Here is a 23,471-nt window from a genome sequence, read left to right on the forward strand (position 1 = left end):
CTTTTCAGATGCTGTCAAATAGCCCCATCCCTGAAACACACTAATCACTCGACTGTCAGGAGCAGGATTAAGAGAAATGCATGATTTCACTGTCAGTGAATGCAGAAATTATTGTCAGTCAGTGCATGCACTGTGTATGGGAGAGGGTCACAGAAACCCCATCTGACCCGAGTGAGAGTGAAAAATAAAGGGCCTGATTTTCCTCTTGCCTTTGCCAGTGGAATCCTATTGATTTCAAAACAGTTTCTCCTGACTAATTCTGGTACGAAGGAGAATCCAGCACCCCAATGGGGGCTCAGGCCAGTTACAAATTTATGTGAATACAAGGACTCCCATTGTCTTGAAGGGGAGTTGGATCAGGACCCTGGTACCCAGATGTAAACAGCTTTAAAGGCAAATTCTGCATTCATTTGCAGTTCCCCTGCTCAATTCTGACTTGAGTTGTGTAAATCATAAAGCTGTGAGTTCTTTAGACTCAGCCAGTCGTCCCCTGGTGTTTGTGTTCTATGGGTTCCATTGGGAAGGGTGGTGGTGGTAAAGAATCCTTTTTTCACCCATCGGGTTTTTTTTTTTTAGGACTTTGATGAATAACAGTACATGAAGACAACTCGTTCTCTCCAAGCTGCTCTTTACAGAGGCAGATGGGTAAATAGTATTTCCCGAAGCAGTTGGGAGGTCACAACCTTTGGCCTCAGGTACAATAGACCTAAAATAATTGGCAGATCCTTAGGGATTGTGTATAACAGTCATAACTTTATGCACTGAAGATTGAGATTGCATTGTGGCAGACATTTCAATGGTGACAAATGACTTTGATTGTTGTGGGGAGGTGAGGGGGAAAGTTTATTAATACAATTAGTCAAAGTGACATAGGAACTCCCGCTGACTCGGAGAGGAATAGGAATTTTTTCACGGTGATTAACCAGAACAAACATGTGGAGAAACCAGTGTCAAAGTATTTTAGAATGAAAAGTAAAAACAACTCCTCCCGCCTCACTCATAAAGCAGTATCAAACTGTGTTAGGGAAGCCAAGTAGCAGCTGTAAATGGTACTCCAGTGGCAAAGAGTTCAAGATACCCTGAAAATACACATTTAAGAGAAACCAAAAGAGAAGGCACACATCCCATTAAATACATCCTTGTTATCTAGATCTCACCTCTGCAAGCCTTTACTCATGTGAGGGTGAGGATCTGCAGAATTGAGCCCTGGTCTGGAGCAGGCACATGGCCTCATCCGGCAGTACTCAGGGCAGAGAAGTGAATAATAGGGCACTTCACGTGGGAGCGAGAGAACTATTCGAGGATGATCGCGATAGAGCAATCAATCTGAATGGATATCTTTTGGAATGAATGAAGAGTGAATTGGAAAAGTGTTGGGATACAGGTTTGGCACTGGAAAGCTCCAATGGTTAAAAATCCTGAGTCGTGTCCCAAAAATCATGAGATTTGTTTGAAAATAATGAGATTTTTTTAAAAGGGTTTTTTATTTTGTGTGTGTGTGTTTTAATTTGCCTTCTGGTTTTTGAACGTTTTAAGAGTGCAGGTGGTTTGCGTTTTCAAGCTTTTTCTCTGCAAACATGAGGGTTAGAAACTTGCTTTCATATTTTAGAGGAAAGCTGAGATTCTCATCTAAATCACATGCATCTAGGAGCTAGGACTTTATGAAACACCAAATATTGTGAGACTCGTGCTGAAACGGCGAGTGTTGGCAACAGAGTTGGAACAAACACTAGATTTTGTCACAAGAGTCCATTAAAGGAAATGATGTGTAAAATTGTCCAGGGAGTCCTGTTTAAAATGGATCTTCTAAAATGTTAAAGAGTGGATTAAAAAGTAGACTTTTATGAGGTAATAATTAGCATACTGTAACAGGGTGCTCTCCATGCCCCGCTGGGTTCAGCCTCCTGGCCCTGCTCCCCAGTAAGTCAGGACCACTGGAAGCTGGTGCAACACCCATGCTCTTTATTCCTGTGTCCGGTCCCCACCACCAAGCTCCAACTATTTACAGCTTAGGCCTAGCACAGGCCTTAGTGGCAATCGAGTAGTTAGCTCCTTCTGAGCTTATTCTCTCCTTCTGGTCTACAACCTCCTCTCAGGCTCACTTCCTCCCAAGCGTTTAGCCCCTGTTAACTAGGCTGGCAGGTGTGGCCAGTTTCTAGGCCAGTCCTAGCTAGTGGCCCAATCCCAACCCATTTCCTCTGATTAGGGCTTCCCCTGCAGTGCCCTGCCACACATACACACAGGATTTATAAAATTAAAAGTACTGGGCCCAATTTTCCCCTGACTTATGCCCTAGGCAACCCCTGTGACTACAGAATAAATCGGAACTGGATTAGGTTGATTAACTACTACTAATTCCTTCTCCTAACATCTGTGTGAGCAGGGTAAGTATGGTTACATATTTTTCAAATGGGGAAACTAAAGGACAGAGTTCAGTTTACACAAACAAGTTTTATACCAGTTTATTTAAAGTGGAGTTACTCCTGATGTACATCAGTGTATGAGAGAAAAAAAATAGGGCCAATGAAGAGCTGGAATTGGAATTTAGTTGGCCCCGGCTCCAAGTGTTAAATGTAGACCTCATCTCACAATAGAGTGCCTACATTTCAATACCCTTCTCTTTCATCCTTTAGATCACCCTATAGCTTTGTTTGTCTGACAGTAAAGTCCAACCCGGCACATCTGAGCCTGGCTTTGAAAATGAAAGGTAACAGTTAATTTGCAACACTGCCAGCCTTTTCAAAGCAGAATATAAAAAGACAACTGCTTTAGTCTAATGGAAGTGACAAGCGGGAAAGTCTCCTTTTAAACGCTGCAAATTGGCTGGATGCATCACAGGGATAATTTAAAAGGAATCCGACAGGGTCATCTATAAAGAACAATCTTTCCACTTGTCAGAAGAGTTTCAAACCTCCAGAAATTATCGGTGGATGAGTTTGCAGGATGCCTTTTGAAACTGGCAACATTTTTGCTCTATAAGTAAATATATTGTCTTATTAGATGTAATGTTAAGACTTTTAGGGAATAGCTACACTGCAGTTAAAAACCCACGGCTGGCCCGTGCCAGCTGATTTAGGCTTGTGGAATTCGGGTTAAGGGGCTGTTTAGTTGCGATGTAGATGTTTGGGCTCAGGCTGGAGCCTGGGCTGTAGGACCCGGAGAGGTGGGAGGGTCGCAGAGCTCAGGCTGCAGTCTGAGCCCGAACGTCTACATCACAATTAAACAGCCCCTTAGCCTAAGCCCTGCAAGCCCGAGTCAGGTGGCATGGGTCAGCCACGGGCAGGGTAGACCTACAGTCAGATGACTTTCTGAGCAGATAACTACTTACAGCCAGGCATCAGGTTAGCACACGTTAGTATTTAAATCTCCACTCAGTGCAGTTAAAAATAAAAAAATTAATCCAAAAAATTTCTGAATTTTTCATTGTGTATTTCAGTGTTTGTGAAATGTGCTGGCTTATTAACAATCTAGGGTGGTGGGTGGAGCCCACCAGAACAACACCCCCCCCCCCAAACCTAGACCTCTACATTTAACTGATTATGGAATGAAAAACAGGGAAGTAAGTGCAGGTCACAGGCTCAAAACAAGGGATCCAGTGGGGGACATGCAGCAGAGCACCCTGGACAATGTCCACTGCCTCAAGAAGGAGTCCAGGGAGTCAGTTGATGCCTCCCAGAGGAACTATTACTGGATGCGTGCTGGCCTATTAAATCCTGAAATGATGGGCAGAGCCCACCAAGCAACTGAAGGCCCACCCCTCAGATAAGGGAGGGGCTACAGCACTGAAGACTTAGCCGAGTATGGAGGAAAACAAATGAATAGACTGGAATGGGGTAAAGATCCTAGGTACGAAATGAGGGAACCCGAAGCACTGAGCAGAATACTGTGGACAATGTCCACAGCTCCATGAAGGAGTTCAAGGAATTGATGGATGCAGCCCAGACAAACTCAGGTCGGCATGTATCAGGGTGATTTATACCTATCTTGTAGAACTGGAAGGGACCCTGAAAGGTCATCAAGTCCAGCCCCCTGCCTTCACTAGCAGGACCAAGTACTGATTTTGCCCCAGATCCCTAAGTGGCCCCCTCAAGGATTGAATTCACAACCCTGGGTTTAGCAGGCCAATGCTCAAACCACTGAGCTATCCCTTCCCTCATTTGAATTTGATTTGAATTCTAGGAGGCAGTGGGTGGAGCCCACCACACTAATGGACCTCCCCCTCAGGTGCAGGAGGGAACACAGGACCCAGAGCACAAGTCATTAGTTGCAACAAAAACATGCTAAAACACGAATGGAAGCACAGTTCAAAGATTTAAAAGAAGGGTTGCAGATGGGGGCCACCAGGCAGAGAACTCAGGACAGTACCCAAGCGGAGAAACCATGAAACTTGAAGCTACATCAGTGGGGCCTCCCCTGGGCACTGATTGGAGGAACACCAAGACTTCAAATTGGTGAGGACTTCCTATTTAAACACAAAGAGAGGCACATAGAAAGATGCGAAGAGAACTAAATAAATGTGCAGCTTGTTTAAATGACACTGTGAGGCTGGCAGGGGTGATGATGTCGAAGTAACAGGAAGTAGTAGAAAGGTATAAGCTACAAAGTAGGGAGAGTTTATTCTGTAGGGTGCGATGAGATGGAATGAAATTGAGCAAAGGAAAATTTAGGCTGAAGAGAAGTCGCCAAAGAGTGAAAGCAATTAAAATCTGGAGTAGCATCTTGCAAGTAGTCTTATTAATTCAGTCATTTGAAACTGAACAAGACAGTGTTCTTGAGAATGTTCTGTAGGAAATAATCCTGCAGTGGCAAGGAGATGGGAAAGGTCACCTACTAAATCTTTTCCATTTCTAACTTCTCTGTGTCTGTGATCTGAATGCTTTATAACTTTGGGATGAATATGGATTTCTGATGCCATGTCTTCTCAGCTCTTTGAACTGTAAAATAGGTTCAGCAAATATACACCCCAAAGATTGCTCCCAACACTCTCCCATATGGTCATTTGTTTTTTTTAAACAATAATGTTACATAAGTTTTTCAAGTAAATCATTTTTAAAAATAGTTGCATGCTAAATACACCTCTGGAATTAAGACCCACTCATCACACACTGTAAGTGCTAAATCTGTTTGAGAGCTTTCAGCACTGAGATTTTTCTGAGACTGAGACTAATAATGTTAACTTTTGATCTTCCCAGTTACAATCACTCATAAAATTATTATTGGCCATATGTGGAAATGTCCATGTTCCATTGATCCTTTCTGAGTAATTTGCTACAGTCCAATGAATTAACATCCATGTACACATTGTCTAATTACAGGAAATCTTGTTGGTTACTCTACAATTTGCAAGGGCCAATTTTTCCGTTAGAAATGTTTATTGCTACTTTTCCGCAATTGTTCAATCTATGTTACAATCACCTTGTATAAAGATCTTTGAACTGTGTCTAGAAAAGCCTGCAGCTGTTTCCTCCCCCTTCCCAGTCTCTCTCTCTTTAGTTATATTTGATCCAATGTCTCTGAAAACACACCAGCAATAAAGGGTATATTATCCTTAGCAAATATCTTAATCATTGCAAATCTCAGTTGCCCCTACAAATGACTGCACTGGGGATTAGAATCAAGTAAACCATTTGCTGAATATCACTGCCACCTTTCCTCTGCCATTTAAGCACATTTAATTTTTCAGGGGGAAACATGAAACCCACCAGTACGAATGCTTGCATTTAGACTGAGTCGTATACATACTGTAACAGTTTTAGTAGGTTTAGGGCCAGATTGTGACTGGCCCCTGAGCAGGTGCATGAGAGAGAGAAAACATAAGGCACATTCATCCCCATCCACCCATGCAGCCTGTGCTAGTCTAGTCCTTTCCTATATTTATATGAAGCCATTGTGGACACTTCCTGGTGGTGTGACCTTTGGCATGTCACCTCTCCATGCCTCTGTTCCCTCCCCCCCACCCATGCCTATTTAGACTATAGGCTCCTCAGGACAGGGACTGTTGCTTACTAAGTGTTTGTAGAGTGCCTAACTGGATGGGGGCCTGGTCTAAGTTGTGGCCTCTGTGTGCTCCAGTCATACAGATAATAATATAATAAAGAGAAGTTCAGGACACATGGTCTCCTGTGACTGAACTTCCCTAGTCTCTTTTTGATGTGTGCAAAGTCAGGGTTTGTTCCGCCAGCATCAGCTTTGCAAGAGCAGGACGACGTCCCGTGACGTCCGGCTGTCTGTTTGAAATCAGATTTGAGAGCAACTTTGTGTATCTGTTTGTCTGATAGGCAAGAGCAACTCCCAGCATAAAACAAGCTTAGCACAGCTCCTAGTGACTCACTAGGGGAAGGCTCCTGTTCAGCGCCTGCGGAGCTGCTGTTGCCTGCTGACCACAGTGTGCCCAGTTCACATTCCAGCTGCGTTAATGGGCGGGACATACATGTGGGGGTTGACAGATGGCCTGTGGTTAAGGAACAGGAGACCTGGCTTCTTTCCGTGTCCCTGCCACAGCCTTTCTGCCTGGTCACAGACAAGCCATTTAACCTCTGTGAATCAATTTCCTTATCTGGCAAACGGGAAATGGAAAATTTCCCTCTGTTTCCTCCCCCTTCCCAGTCTCTCTCTCTTTAGTTATATTTGATCCAATGTCACTCTCACCTCTCACAGGTGTGACGAGGCTATATTAATTAATGTTTGTAAAAGCTTTGATAATTCCTGGTGGAAAGGGCTATACTAAATGCAAATTATCCTCTTCGTTATCATAGCAAATATGGTCATTGGGTGGGGATCCTTCTGATCTCTAAGTCCATGTCAATCTCTGGCCACGAACCAGCAGACCCCACTGAATCAACCAACGTATGCTTGAGGGGGAAGGAATCTCTTCACGGTTGGCTTACTTTTTTTTCCTGCTCGCTGTCTGCACATTGCTGTGAATCAGCTGACTAACGAGACGTTCTGTTTCTTTCCAGACGAGTACAAGAGTAAAGTAGCCTGTGAAGACGACAAGCTGAGACTGAGCTGTCAGAAAAACATGGTCATAGCCATTTACTCCGCTATTTTTGGAAGAACTCAAGGAGGCAGCCTGGAATGCCCCTACCAGAATTTAGGGATGCCTACGATAGGTAAGAAGAGCAATGGGCCGTGCACAGGGTGCAGTGCTCCATGCTGGTGATCGATCATTTCATGAGTATTAGTGTGACCTTACTGGCCTTGCTCACTGTTAGGAAAAGTGAGAGAATTGCCCAGTGGGGTTAGCTCCAGGTTTGTAAACCCACTTCATCTCCACCGCTGGCTAGAATGCTGCCCCCCACTAACCACTTCTCCACCAGGTTCATGTCACTCTCCTCTTTCCTCTGTCATCCTGTTTGGTGCCCTTTGATTTGCATGGGCAATGACACTAACTGCCCTTGCAGAAATAGGCCACAGATGAGCATGGATTTCTATGCAAACATGCCAGGTTTCTTTAAAAAAAAAAAATGTGGCCCCATAACTAGGGCCTGATTGTGCCAACGTCATTCATGCTGGTAAGTGCGAACTCATGTGACTAGACCCACTGATTTCCTTTTGCTCTACAACGGAGGTCAAGTATATCCTAGAATATGTTGAGCTTGCAGGAGAATCTCAGGGGTAGGAAATAGAGCTGGTCAGAAAATGAGGGTTGTTTTTTTTTTTTTTTTTTTACCTGATAAAAAAATGTTTTTTTCCCCAAAAAAAAAAAAAAAAAAAAAAGAGAAAATCAAAATATTTTGGTTCAGAAATGCTGCTTTGCAGCTTCATGAGTAGAGCCCTGTGTAAATCATGATTTTTTTTAAAAGAAAATTTGCAACTGTATATGGCAAAGTATTGAATTTTATGGTGTTGATAGGGAATGAATTTTACAAGTAAATTTAGTCAATTTCAAGGATGGGATGAACTTTACAAGTAACGTTTAGTCAATTTTGACTAATGTTATATATAAAATTCATGCTATCTTAAAACTGACTAGGTAATTTGTTGTAGACATTTTCCTTTAAAAATAGTTAAAAGATTACAGTTTGGGGGCATTTTCTTGATTTCTGTGCTCTCTGTGAAATTGTGATTTACACAGGACCCTACTCGTGAGAGCTATAGTTTGAATACCTCATGCTCCCACTCTCTTCTGTGGGCATGGCTCCCTGGTCAGACTATCTCCTCTCTTGGTGAGAGGAGGCCATGCATCATGGCAATCACATGGCTACAGTGCATCATGGGCTATGTAGTACAGCTGAGGAGCCTGGCCAACAGAGGAAAATGGGAGAATGAGGCACCTGAACTACAACTCCTTAGAGGCAGCACAGTGGCATTTGAGAATGAAAAACCATTTTAGTTTTTGGCCCAAAAATATTTTGGCTTTTGGGCATGTAGGTTATCAATGAAAAATCATTTTTTGTGTGTGAAAAGCTGATATCTTTTTTGCAAAAACATCCCCATGTTTAGTTGAAAACCTAAATTTCTGTCAAAAACAGTTGTGACAGAAAATTTTTTGACCAGCCAGGACTAGGAAGGTAGTTGGGATGGAGAAGAGGGAGGGTGGTTAATAGGTGACTGGTGTGTTGGAGGTCATAGAGGAGGGGAGATTTGGGCACCATCATTAATGAGCTCTAATGACACAAGGTGGGAAGCTATCAGGGACTTTTCTTGGGGAGGGATGTAATGGGAGGCATTGCAGAGTCCTTTTGGGGACAGAGTTATGCTAGCATGGTGTCAACACACTGCCAGAAGAAACAAATTGTGGATGTCAAGCTCACCAGGGAGGGACCCATATCCTCCATAATGGAGGTCAACTTCTTGGAGCCCTTTGATATGTTTGTCATGCTCTCTGTCGTGCATATAAAAGGAGCTAGTGGAGAGAGCTTGGGAGTCCTAAATGCAGGGTGCTTGGCTTAGACCAGGACATGATGGTCTAGATAATGCTTTGTCCTGCAGGACCTCTCAGTCCTACGATTCTATGAGTCACACCGAATTTTGGTTTGCACTATGAATAGCTTTTTTTCAGGATTGTCCCAGGCTTGTTCTTTACTGGCTTTTTAACACAACGTGAACTGTATTCTAGCTCAAGGAGGTTCCTAACATCCATAACTTGGCAAGCTGAATCATGTTAGAAACCTGTTGGTTGGAGTTATGCTTAAAGAGAGTTGAGATGTGGTTCCCAATTCATTTTGAACCCCAGTGTAGACCAATCGCAAATACAAGTGTGTGTGTATATGTTATATATATATTTTATCTATGTATATGTGTATGTCTGTGTATCGTTTAGGTATGTCTGAGACGCTTTGGGTTCTGTGAGGCTTCATTAGCCAAGCAATCATGCTGCTATGGTGCAGATTTTTGTCAAGTTTAGCAGACTAAATATTTGAGTCTACTTATTGAGTGTCTCATTCAATATTCTCTTCCCTTCATCATGCCCTGAACCATGTATACACTGCAGATGAGTGTATTAGCAACAGATGTCACAAACTGCCTGTAGCTAAGACTAGCTAGAGTTTATATTTAAAGTTGTTGTTTTTTTTATAAAGAATAAAGTTAAAATGAGGGGGTGGGGGGAATCCTCAAAGAAAGCTGTTAAATTGCATCAGGTTACGGTCGATTTATGGTGCCTTTAAGTAGCTTCTTTTCTGCCAGGCAATCTACAGTTGCATATGTTCATATGCTAAACATCCATAAATTTAAAAAACACACAAAAACCATCTGTTCTCTAGCCAATGTGAAATGAGTTTGATGCTCTTGGTCTAGTAGGGTCGCCAGGCATCTGGTTTTCGACCAGAATGCCTGGTTGAAAAGGGACCCTGACAGTTCCGATCAGCATTGCTGACTGGGCTGTTAAAAGTCCGGTCGGCAGTGCAGTGGGGCTAAGGCAGGCTCCCTGCCTGCCCTGGCTCCACGCAGCTCCCGGAAGTGGCTGGCATGTCCCTGCGGCCCCTAGGCGTAGAGGCCAGGTAGACTCCACATGCTGCCCCCGCCCCGAGCGCTAGCTCCGCATCTCCCATTGGCTATGGTTCCTGGCCAATGGGAGCTGCGGTGGTGGTGCCTGTGGGTGTGGTCAGCGCACACCATGCAGAGCCCCTGGCTGCACCTCTGCCTAGGGGCTGGACATGCTGGCTGCTTCTGGGAGCAGCATGGAGCCAGGGCAGGCAGAGAGCCTGCCTTAGCCCCTCTGCGCCGCCGACTGGGAGCAGCCTGAGGTAAGCGCCGCCTGCTAGAGCCCACACTCCAAACCCCCTTCCGCAGGTCAGAACCCCCTCCCGCACCTTAACTCCTTCCCAGATCCCGCAGCCCCACCTCAAAGCCCCTGCCCCCAGGTCGGAAACCCCTCCCGCACCCTATCTCCTTCCCAGACCCCGCATCCCAATGCCCTGACCCAGCCCTGAGCCCCCTCCTTCACCCAAACTCCTTCCTGGAGCCCGCACCCTGAACCGCCACCCTCATCCCAACCCCCTGCCCCAGGTCAGAACCCCTTCCCACACGCCAAACCCCTTGGCCCTAGCCTGGAGCCCTCTCCTGCATCCCAAACCCCTCATCCCTGGCCCCACCCCAGAGCCCACACCCCCAACTGGAGCCTGTCCCCCCTCCTGCACCCCAACCCCCTGCCTGAGCCCGCTCCCATGCTCCAAGTGCCTTGGCTCCAGTCCGGAGTCCTCTCGTGCACCTCAGAGCTCACACCCCCAGCCGGAGCCCTCACCCCCTCCCGTAACCCAACCCCCTGCCCCAGCCCAGTGAAAGTGAGTGAGGGTGGGGGAGAGCAAGCAACAGAGGGAGGGGGACTGGAGTGAGTGGGGGCGGGGCCTCAGAGAAGGGGTGGGGCGGGGGCGGAGCAAGGGTGTTAGGTTTTGTACAATTAGAAAGTTGGCAACCCTATGGTCTAGTTCCTAGAGGATAAGTGTCTACATCACAAACACTCACACTGCAACTACCATTCCTAGCCAGCACTCTCAGCAGAGAGGCAATGGATAGACTAGCATATAGAATTAGCCTCTGTCCCAGCTACAGGCCAGGGTGGAGAGACATTGGCTGGGGTAGTGCGGGGAAACCTGCACCTCTGTAGTTGCCTGTGCTGTACCTGCTCTTTATTAAATGCAGACCTTTAGTCTCCAGGGCTGCCACTCCAGCACTTATAAGGAGCTAAATGCTGTTTCTGTGCAGGCGTGAGATGTGGCCACGTAGAAGTCTGAAGCATGCACAATGGGTATCAATAAGAAGTGGTGACTGGTATGATGGCATCTGTGATATTTGTGGAGCATTGCAAGCTCCTTAGTGGTGCCAATGCTACATGAACCCAGGCACTTGCAGCACAGTTGAGCAGTAAAGAGCACAGTCGTGCTGCGAGCCTCATTGCAAATCTCAGCTCACCTGTTCTGGGAACGCCTGCAAAAACGGACACGTCCTGGTGGCACAATATTGGAGTCAAGATCTGCTGTGCGAATGTCACCGCATTTTATCCTTACTTGGGCGCTGAATGGGAGTGACAAAGGGCCACATTCTAGTCTCTGTGGCATTGATGCAGCCTCATTGGAGTTAATGGGATTGGTTGCATTTCTGTAGTTGAGAGCAGAATTTGCCCCATTACAGGCAAGGATGGAAGGAGCCAGAGGAGGTAGAGCACAGCTGTAACTGAGTAATAATAAACTGTGGAAGATGATGGCAAAGCTATTGGAATCCATTGGCTGTCATACTGTCCAAAGTCATAGATGTGGTGTTTTCCAAACCAGCCTTTAGCTCTTTTAAGTGAGGTGCATATTTTAATGATCCCCTAAGAATACTGTCTGATTTTAGAATGTGGGGCACGATCAGCTAATTTAGAGAGGAAGATCCACCCTGCAGTTTTGGCTTGTCAATTAAATTTAATTACAAAAGATGTTGTACTATAGAGCAATGTGATGGGCCTGGTAGAAATGCCTACATAGTTAGATAGTTGCAGTCTGAGCTAGTGGAAAGAGCACTGGCCTGCAACACAGAAGATCTGGGTTCTTTCCATGGCTTCTCCACTAGTCTGCTGGGTGACTTTGGGCAAATCGTGTAACATGTGTGCAAAAATATGGTTTGTCTTGTTAAAAGTTGGGCCTGCCAAATGTGAAGTCTCAGCTTACACCAGACTTCAGGGGAGCGGGGTTTCTCCTGGGGAACATTTAACTGCTAGAGGGAGAGGAAATGTTTCTGTGACAGAGGAGGCAGCATAGGTGGTGGCCTAGAGGTGCCGGACAATGAAGGGAATGAGACGCAATGTGCTGTACACCTGGAAATACCATGATCTCATGGTTGCTGAGAGGAAAGAGGTGAGAACTCCCTCTCCTGACATTTTGGAATGTTTCGGGGCTGTGTGTGAAGGGAGAAGGCTACATGAAGGATTCATGTACACCTCTCATTTTGATGTTCCCCTACGCTCCAGGAAATAGAGGCTATGTCTACATGTGAGCTGAGAGGTGTGATCCCCAGCTTGCATAGAAGTACTCAGGCTAGCTCAAGCAGAGCTCTCGCGCTAAAAATATCAGTGTAGTCAGGGCAGCACAGGCGGTGGCTCGGGCTAGCAACTCAAGCACGTACCCCCTGGATCCCCTGGGTATGTACTCAGGTAGCTAGCCGGAGCCCAGCTACACTGCTATTCTTTGCAGACTAGCTCTATTTGAGCTAGTGCAGATACATCTACGTGAGCTGGGAATCACACCTCCCAGCTCAAATGTAGACGTACCCTGAGTGTGTGTGTGGCTGGGTAGGCAGGTGCTCCTTCAACCCCCCTCTAGCCCTCACACTTCACGAGCGTGCATCTGAACCTGCCTAGTGTGTTCTGTGGTGGCTGGCTGACCTGGTCAGCAGTGCCTAATGATACTGCTGGTGCTACACTTAGTCTCTCCCTGTCGTGACTGGGCAGCCTGTCCTGACTTCCTTTCATCTATTTTCTCTCTGAAGCCCCTAGGGGAGATGGCTCAGATGATGGTGGAAGTGGAGGTGAATTGTAGCAGTGGTTACAACTCCTACGCTGGCTCCAAATGCGCAGAGCACAGGGACAACCAATGTAAAACACATTTCCAGCCCAAATCAATGAAAAGCACATGCACTCTGTGCTTCGCTGCCAAAGCCGAATATTCCCAAAGTCACTGCTGGGAATAATATACGGAGTGCACCGATACGTTTTCAGCACTGGGGGAGGGGGTTACGCTCCCAATTCCCATCAACAATCACAGGAGCTATGTGCGTAGCTCCCCAAGCCTGCTTCGGAGAATCTACTCCCACCATGAGTCTGCTTAGCACCGCAGGCAGCTATGTTCCTCCAGAAGTAGATTAAAATGTCATGATTTGTAAATCAAGGCTTCCGCTAGGCTCTGCAGTTTTTCACAATCATGCCGTACGTAGCTATTGTGTGACAGCCTTTGATTCCAAATGTCAGGAGTGAACTAATTTTACAAATAAACTATATGCTTCAGACACCAGGGAGACCTCCATTCCCCCTTAGCTACAGTCTGGCTACACTCTGAGTATGTGAAAAAAGCTAATATCGTTCTGGGGTGTATTAGGTAACTGTCCTGCGCTACTCAACACTGGTGAGGCATCAGCTAGAGTACAGGGTCCAATTGTGGGCCCCAAACTCTAGAAAAGATGTGGAAAAATTGGAGAGAGTCCAGAGAACAGCAACAAAAATGATAAAAGGTTTAGAAACACTGGGCATGTTTAGTCTTGAGAAAAGAAGACTGAGGGGGGAACTTGATAACATATTTGAAGACTCAGGACTGTTATAAAGAGGAGGTGATCAGTTGTTCTCCATGTCCATTGAAGGTAGGAAAGAAATAATGGGCTTAATATGCAGCAAGAAAGATTTAGGTTAGATATTAGGAAAAACTTGCTAACTGTAAGGATAGTTAAGCTCTGGAATAGGCTTCCAAGGGAGGTTGTGGAATTTCTGTTATTGGAGGCTTTTAAGAACAGGTTGGACAAATATCTGTCAGGGACAGTCTAAGTTTACTTGGTCCTGCCTCAGTTCAGAGGACTGAATTGATAACTCTTGAGGTCCCTTTCATCCCTACATTTCTGTGATTCTTTGATTGCTTCCAGTGTTGGTGTAGTCATGTTGGTCCCAGGATATTGGACAAAGTGAAGGCAGGTGAGGTATTACCTTTTATTGGGCTAACATCCGTTGGTGAAAGAGACAAGCTGTCAGGCCTGAAGAAGAACTCTGGGTAGCTAGAAAGCTTGTCTCTTTCACCAACAAGTGTTGGTCCAATAAAAGATATTACCTCATCCACCTGGTCTCCCTCTGATTCTGTGATAATTTATCAATTTTGAATTTCATGGCTCTAGGGATTTGCATAAGGCCAGAAGGATTGGGTTGTTAGCAGAGAAGACTCTCAATGGCCAAATCTGAAGTGATTTTCACTCAGCCGCTGTGAGTTGTGGGCAAGCAAAGAACATTGCATTTGTTTTTAAGATGAAAAAATGGTATTTTTCACTCACTTTATCAGATTTTACTTAAACCTTTTAAAAACAAATTGCACTTTTAGGTTGAGGCCAAACGTGGAAACTTACAACCACAAAAGCGAATTTTAAAGAAAGTTATAAGCATGTAAAAACAAGGGATGTTATGGGGAGGAAAGATGGCTTAGTGCAGGGGTTTTCAAACTCTGGATCGCAGCTCTGCAGGGTTAGCTGCTGACAGACTGGAGACGCTTTGTTTACCTGCGGCGTCCACAGGTATGGCCGATCACAGCTCTCAGTGGCCGCGGTTTGCTGTTCCCGGCCAATGGGAGCTGCGGGAAGTGGCGGCCTGGCCCACGCTGCTTCCCCGCAGCTCCCATTGGCCAGGAACGGCAAACTGTGGCCACTGAGAGCTGCGATCGGCCATACCTGCGGACACCGCAGGTAAAAAAAAGTGTCTCCGGTCTGCCAGCAGCTAACCCCGTGGAGCCACTACCCAGAGTTTGAAAACCCCTGGCCTAGTGGATAAGGCTCTGGAGTCCAGTTCCTGGTTCTGCCACAACCTTTCTGTGTGACTGTGGGCAAATCAGTTAAAGCCCATCTGAAAAATGGGCATCATCTCAACTACACTTGGGTGTTGTGCAGATAAAATCTATTAACGATTATGAAATGCTCAGATACTATAGAATATCAGGGTTGGAAAGGACCTCAGGAGGTCATCTAGTCTAACCCTCTGCTCAAATGCAGGACTAATCCCCTGACAGATTTTTGCCCCAGATCCCTAAATGGCTCCCTCAAGGATTGAGCTCACAAGTCTGGGTTTAGCAGGCCAATGCTCAAACCACTGAGCTATCTCTCCCCCCACTTGCTATGTAAGGCTATGCAAGCACCTAGATGAATGGGAGTCTGAACTTAACTATCCTACTATAAAACTATAATATAAATAGCACCTACATAGTACTTTCAACCTTCTAAAGTAAAAGATGAACTGCATAAAACACCTGTGTTTCACCACTCGTGTAATATGGGAGTCCCACAGTCATGCTTGATAAATTTGTATACCAAACCACAACATGTACCAAACCACCTCTCTGTCTCACCTATCTATAACTTTGCTTAGCTTAGGAGAGAAAGATGAGAGTAATAAGTTTGTACCCTAGGGCAGTGATTCTCCACCTCTCTCATCCCATGGTCTCCTGTTACAACACACAAAGAATCATAAGCCACACAACGGCCTAACCTGTTTGTGACCCAGAAGTTAAGAATTCATACTATAGGGAAATGTACCTTCAAGAACAGAGGCTCATGCAGAAATGGGAAAACCCTGCAAAACAGCTGGCCCCCAGCTTGAGTGCCTTGGTAACTCTTAAAAGACCTTGCAGGAATTTGACCTTATTTGTAATTATTTTAATAAAGCTCCAAGTTTGTCACTGCACATGCTGCCTGCAAAGAACACTGCAGGGCTAGCTGGGGGGAGGAGGGGAAAGGAATGGCTAGTTGGCCCATCCAGTGATGTGGATCCTTTGCCACCTTATCACTTTTTCATGGTCTTGGTCTGAATCTGTTCTCCTGACTAGTGTCGATCAGGGGAAGCTAATTCAAGAATTTGACTTTCTCTACTCATAGCCAAGTACAAGCTAATTATCAAATCAGGGAGGAATTTGGAGCAGAATGTGCAACAGTTACACTTTGATGTTTACCCTTTTATGGTTTAATGAACTAATACTAGTTGAGTATCAGAGGGGTAGCCGTGTTAGTCTGGATCTGTAAAAAGCAACAGAGGGTCCTGTGGCACCTTTAAGACTAACAGATGTATTGGAGCATAAGCTTTCGTGGGTGAAGCTAGTAATACTAGTTGATCACTCTCAATAGATCCTAAGAGTTTACACACCCAATCGTTTTGTTGCTGACAGGTGTCCATGGGGTAAAATGTGCCTTCAGTGCTGCACTATTTATTATATACATCACCTCTGAAATGCAGATGCTCAAACAGGATGAGAATAGTATACGTGTGTAGCACTCTCATCTTCAACGCATGTTACAAACATTAACCTCACAACCCATCTGTATGATTTGTATGTTTTATTATTTCCATTTCAGAGATGAGGAAATGGAGGCAGAGAGGTTAAGGCCCTGAACTAGCAAAACACTTAATCACATGCTTAACTTTAAGCAGGGGAGCAATACTACTGACTTCACTGGGAGTAGTTATATTTTTAAACTTGAGCATATACATCCCACTCTCTTGGGTTGGCGTCTAACGCCCAGATTGGTTTCAATGGGCATTAGGTGTCTTTGAGGATTTCGGCCTGAAGATTTGTCTAGTATCACCGAGAGTTAGTGTCAAAACGGGGACTAGAACTCAGGAGGTCCTAGCTCCCATGCCTATGGTCTGACCATGGAATGCTGGGGCAGACACAAGGAAAAACTGCAATTCATTCCAGGGTGGGATGTCACCGTCATTTGCTACAAAAAGCTGCATTGGCTGAGAAATGAAATGACCCTTGTGACCAAATATACAAATTCTCATGAGTGTCTGTATGGGAGAATTTGCAGAGAGAAAATGGATGAAATCATATAGTGTGAGGCAGTTCATACAGTGGATGACTCCATCTCTTATCAGCTCCAATGACATAGGAACAGGGCAGTGACTTCTGAAGAGGAGTCTTTGGGTTCACTGCAAATTCTCTGGCTTTTGTCATTTCAAGGCAGGACTCAGAAGGTAATTTCAGTTTGTACTTAATTTCCTTTTCTTGGTGCGGACGTGTGTGTGAGTTGAACCAGAGCCATCATAGTACATCATGTAAATACCTCTTATATTATTTACCTTATATATCTTGTGGTTCCTTTACCAATACTAGACTGTAGTGTACACATATGTATTTAAAATGTGTAGTGTAAAATTTTATCTCATAAGAAATTAGGTATTCAAAATATTCCTGTGAGCCAAATTCTCATTTACATTGAAGTGCCTTTATACTATCATGGCAATATAAAAACCGCCATAAATTTGACGTATCTTTTTGTCTCCCTTGCACAGTGATTTATGCTTCCAGATAGATGTAAAGAGGCCTTAGTGTAAGTGTGAATCTGGTCCTCTGTACTTAACTTATATTTAATGGAGCAACTATTGTATATGAGTATAGCTGATTATTAAGAACATGTTTTTTGAGCCTGAACAGTAAATAGCTAATTAAAAACACAAGTATGCAGGTATGCGAGGTAAATGTAAGTTGGGGTTTAATTCATAAACAATACTTTATTAAATTTAAATGAAATCCTTATCAGGATGCTAATTTAAATTGGGGCAAAAGTGTATGGAGGGGATGGTATGATGGGATAGCCTAATTTTGGCAATTAATTGATCTTTGACTATTAGCGGTAAATATGCCCAATGGCCTGTGATGGGATGTTAGATGGGGTGGGATCTGAGTTACTACAGAGAATTCTTTCCTGGGTTGTCTGGCTGGTGAGTCTTGCCTACATGCTCAGGGCTTAGCTGATAACCATATTTGGGGTCGGGTAGGAATTTTCCTCCAGGGCAGATTGGCAGAGGCCCTGGGGTTTTTTTGCCTTCCTCTGCAGCGTGGGGTACGGGTCACTTGCTGGACGATTCTCTGCACCTTGAAGTCTTGAAGTCCACCATTTGAGGACTTCAATAGCTCAGACATAGGTTAGGGGTTTGTTACAGGAGTGGGTGGGTGAGATTCTGTGGCCTGCATTGTGCAGGAGGTCAAACTAGACAATCATAATGGTCCCTTCTGACCTTAAAGTCTATGATTCTATGAAAAGGCTGCTTTCAGAAAACTGTTCAACATTGCATAGTTTGCCTGTTTTACTTTTTCTTTTAAAAACAGCGTATCTAAAATAACTTAAAAGATCAAAACTATTATTGGATTACATACCCTCATATAAATATGATTTATCTAGCAAATAGGGTTTTTTTGGCCATGTGTCAAGGCTGATTCCCTACTCTGGCACTACAAGTGCAGAAGGTGGGGGCCCACAAGGATTCTAAAAATTAATACTGGCCACTCCAGGCTTGTATTAAACTCCCAAGGTTACAGCTTCTCTCTGAAGTTGGATGGGTAGATGCTGCCACCACCCAAATGCAAAAAAACCAACCCAGAAAGGCGCACTTGGGAATTCCTTCCTGTGTACCCTGAAGCCCTTTCACCCCCCTCCAGGGAAGAGCTGAGAAAGAAAAACAAAGGAAATCATCTGTTGCCACCAGCTAATTAAACATGTGCACAAACCTCTTAGGACACCAAAAATCCAATCCTGTTGTTAAAAAGGGTAAATTTTACTAAAAACAAAAAGAAAGAATATACATCTGGAACTTAGGCTTTTTGCTAGATCAAAAAAAAATTATAAAAATTAAGCATCAAGATAGCTCTCTTGAGGTTCAGCTTAAAGGTTACAAGCAAAACAAAAGCACCTGGGGTTAGCACAGAGGAGTCTACAAGCCAATAAGAAATAAAAGAAATAACCCTAATCGCATCTTCCTAGACATTCCCTGATTTACTTACATATCTGGGGTTTCAGATAAGCAATTCCTAGGTATGATTTGATGGTTTTTCATACCTGGCTTAAAGCTTCCTACAGTATAGTTCAGCCCTGTTCCTGCTCTGTGTCTCCTCTCTCTGGAGAACAGCAGACAGACAGACAAAGGGAATTTTTTTTTCCAATTTTAAAAAGTTCTAGCCCTCCCATTGACTCTTTTGGTCAGATGTGCACTCCCTTCTTTTTATCTATTGGTTTTTTTGAACGCTTTACAGGTAAAGCAAGTAGAGAATAGCTACCAAGAGGGATTTTATAGCTAACTTGCTGGCTGGGTGTCAATAAAGGGAAGCTGCCCCCCCTTCATTTATCACATCATGCCAATAATCTTTTTTGTTATGTTGAAAAAAATCATTAAAATAACTTCCTTCATTTTAAAGCCAAGAACCTACTAGTGCAAATTTTTACAGCCTGATTATAAGCCCCAGAAGAAAATGGTTCATAATGGAAATGCTGATACAACTTTAATTTTAATGGCACTAGCAGGTTGTGCTATAATATACAATATACCATTTGAAGAAATAAAAGGGGCATTTGTCACAGCTTTTAGTAGGGTTGAGTTTGTTTATTGATTGATTTTGTAAGACACCCATCTCCTTAGCACTTGATATTAGTTAAAAACAATGTAAAATAGATTTAAAAATGAAAGGCCAGATTCTGATCTCACTGATCATGCACTCGTGTAAATTGGTAATAACTCAATTGAATTCCATGGATTTACTCAGGATTTACATCCCTGTAACCAGGGCCAGCTCTACCATTTTTGCCACCCCAAGCAAAAAAAAAAAAAAAAAAAAAAAAAAAAGCCGCCCAAAGAATGGACGGAATGCTGCCCCTTAGCATGTGCCACCCCAGGCACGTGCTTCCTCTGCTGGTGCCTGGAGCCGGCCCTGCTTGTAACCAGGTTCAGAATTCATATACCCTGCTGCAAAAATAGTTCAGATGTCAGTCAAGAACTTGACCAAACAGAAGCTTTACCGTGAACCCCTGAAGCTTGAGAAACCTAGGTATTGGGGAACCTTCAGGGGGTGCGGTTCTTGGAGTGTTTAACTCCAGATGCCCCCAGCAAGAAGTGACTTGCCAGATTGTATTATCACCATGGATAGGAGGGAGAGAGGTAATCTGTCAGATAAATAGGTCCCAGACTATTTGGAGCCTTTGGTCCCAACTCAGCAAAGATATAAACAAGGGCTTAAGTATATCTGTATTCAGCAAATCACTTAAGCACATGCTGAATAGGGATGGACTGATGAATTTGGGACCCTTATATAGCGATGGATACGTTGATCAGCAAGATCATTGTCTTGTTACAGTGGCTAAGCAATCAGCTAATGATGTCACTGATTCTACCTTTTAGTTTGAATGCCCTGTAGCTCACAACTAGCCACCCGATCAGCAATTCTTGGTTCTATAAGACTTCTTAGAGCCAAGGGGCAGGTTGTTTTCAGATTCCAAATATAGTCCCCAAGCCTGCAAAAATGTACATGTGCTTAACTTTACAGATTGCAAGTAAGTCTTTGCAAGACTCGGGCCTTAGGTCTCCAGTGCACTTTTGTATATGAATTAGGTCTCAAGACATACAAGTAAAAAAGGATTTCAGGTTACATTTAATCAAACAAATCTGAATTTAAATATATAGCATCAATAATCAAGCCTGCGATTGATTCTTTACTGGCACATTTGTAGATGTAAGCAGTTTTTTTTAAAGGCTGCTTTCTTATTTTTGGCTGACTGTGCTCAAGTTTCCTAAATTTCATGAAGTGTATGATGAGTAATTCTCTCCCTTTCAATCACATTTACTTTTCAGCAACAGCTGGCCTTAGTATCACACCTTTTCAACTCTGAGATATAGATTTCTTACTGTAATTACCTCCCAACTGCGTCCAGTAACTGAACAAATATTAAATGTTAAGTGTAGTTGCACTCAACACAAAGATTCCCTTGCTATCATGCATCACATAACCAAATGCACTATCAAGGATAGTCACTTTTTTCCACTCAGACATGGAAGTGCTTTTCTGAAATGGTTTTCATTAATAGTCTGTCTCAGCCATTGCCAGAATTAGTCTCTCTTACTCACGGCTTTAAGGAGTGGGAATTTTTTTGCAGGCTTTACCGGGTCTCAGGAGGGGATTTCTATTGTTCTGGTTTCTGCAATGACAACATCTTAATTGGTTTGTGTCTCTGGAATCTTTTCACTGTCTCCTGGTCTTCCCTTCTCTGCCCTCTGCACTTTTTGATCCTTTCTCATTAGGTATATTCTTTTGTTTTGTTAACTGTTGGTCTTCAGGAATCTCAGCGATGCAGGATTATTTGTGGCTTGGCTTTTTCACTCTTACTTGCTGTCTGAAGTTATTTGAGGGTTTTATAAACTGCTGCCAGGAAGAGACACCAGAGTATTTCTTATATGTATTTCTGTTGCACCCATTACTGTGGCATCCAGGCACCACTATATTTGTAGAGCTATGGTTAAATACAAACTAGCTCCCCATTATTATTATTTGTATTACTGTACAGAGAGAGAGGCCAAAGATCCTTGGTCATGGATTAAAATTCTTTTATTAATTGTCTTTTAGGCTACACCTACACTGTACATCTCTTGTGGCAGCATGTGGGGTGTGTGCAGCTACTCACCGCAGTGAAAATGAGGCTGCATCCACACTATGGTGTGTCGCTACCCGCATAGGCGCCGACTCCATGGGTACTGCGGGGCTGGAGCACCCAGGGGGAAAAAATGGTGGGTGCTGACCCCTATCAGCTGCCCCTTAGTGTCTCCTGACTGACGGCAGGCCCCACAGATCAGCGCCGCCTCCTCCTCCCTCCCTGCGCCTTCTGTCCACTGTAATCACCTGTTTTGTCACGTGCAGGAGGCTCTGTGGGGGAAGGGGGAGGAGCAAGGACGCAGCGTGTTCAAGGGAGGGGGCAGAACTGGGCAGGAAGTGGCAGGGGGAGCGGGGGCAGGAAGGGGGTGGGGCTTTGGGTGAAGGGGTGGAGTGGGGACAGGACCTGGGGCAGAGCCGGGAATCAAGCACCCTCCGGCACTTTGGAAAGTCAGCGGCTGTGGCTACACATGTATCTCCAGAGCTGTCTGAGCCTTTCCCTGCTGCCTCCCTCTGGCCAGAGCCTCTCCCTGCTGCCAGAGTCTTTCACTGGGATGCAGAAAGACTCCTGCAGCAGGGAGCTGCTGGCCAGCTGCAGGGAACTGCTGGAACATTTCCCCACTGCAAGGAAGGACTCCTGACCCTGCACCCCCGTCTGGGCGCTTCCCCTCCCGGGCTCCAGCTGTGCTGGGGAAGTGCCGGCCAGGGGCGCAGGGTCTGGGGGCTGCCTGGCAAACCGTGAAGCCGGTAGCGCTTGGGCAGCCCTTTTCGCGTGGGGGGGGGGGGGGGGGGGGGGGGGGGGGTGGGAGCGGGGCTGGGGCTGGGGAAATGGGCGGGGCCAGGGCCCCGTGGAGGGTCTCTTTTTTTATTTGTTAAATATGGTAACCCTATGTACCCTTACATTGACTTTTAAAGACCCGTTCACGCTTTAGCTATGTCTTTACACAGTGGGGAAGCCGAAAACATCAGAGATTTGGTGTGTTTACTGGAAGAGACGTGATCAGTGCCGTAGGAAGTTATCTTTTACAAGTTATCATGCCAGCTAAGTCTGCAGCTGTAGCAGGGACCATAAGGAACACTAAACTTTCTTGGTTTATGTTAACTTTTTATTAAAGCAAAGTTTCAGTCAAATGTTATCATACAACATCGTACATTACTTATTCAGGATCAGGTTAATATTTAAAAAGTGTTATGCAGGGGTTGAACGCTGTGTCAGTAACAACTAGAGCAGAATCTTAAAAGAATATGAGAAACTAACAGAGAGTGGGAGATGAACTCCCTTCCCTTTCATAACCTCTTCTCACAGAGAGAGGCAGTTTTGAGTCACTGGTGGGTAAACTGTGAAGGTGGTAAGACCTCCACCCTAGTAGCAAAGTTCAAATCACTTTTCCCATTCAAATCTTTTTCTCTCTCTCACTGAAGTTTGCTTTTCTCATTTTGGCAGACTTCGGAGCAGATAACCACAATGCTGATTCAGACCTCTCCCGACCTTCTTTGCAGGAACCAGATTTCTTTCCTTGTATTCAGCTGACCCCTAACTGCTCCTATCCTACATCCTCGCCTCCCCCTCATGGCCCTAACCATGTATCATTAAAAATACTCAGGGCATTAGCAAAACCTCAGTCTTGGTGAATGTTCTGTGCTAGAGAGAAATCCCTTTCTCACCCCTGTAGGATGCTTTCCACTAGAGATATGTCAGTTGTTAATTGGACGTCTCTGAAGGGAATATGCCTCTTACATATTTCCTTCTATGTTCCCCTCAGAGATAGTAAGCAGAACTAAGAATTTACTGTAGGTTATGATTCTGGATAGAGGCACATTCTTGATTCGTGTACAACAATAAGTCATAAAATCATATTATTTATTAGACGTCTCCACTCAGCTTCCAGTTCCCAATTCCTC

At 44.6% G+C, this 23,471-nt stretch overlaps 1 protein-coding gene across 1 annotated transcript in view; it reads left to right on the forward strand.

The window, feature by feature from the left end:
• The window catches only part of LOC117875533 (protein eva-1 homolog C-like), a 61,351-nt gene that overhangs the window by 27,222 nt on the left and 10,658 nt on the right, over positions 1–23,471 (forward strand). Inside the window, exon 4 of the mRNA XM_034766912.1 lies at positions 6,960–7,112. Within this exon, the coding sequence (XP_034622803.1) occupies positions 6,960–7,112 (153 nt within the window). The remainder of the gene's footprint in view (positions 1–6,959; positions 7,113–23,471) is intronic.

Source organism: Trachemys scripta, chromosome 3 (assembly GCF_013100865.1).
Source record: "Trachemys scripta elegans isolate TJP31775 chromosome 3, CAS_Tse_1.0, whole genome shotgun sequence".
NCBI classification, from domain to species: Eukaryota; Metazoa; Chordata; order Testudines; family Emydidae; genus Trachemys; species Trachemys scripta.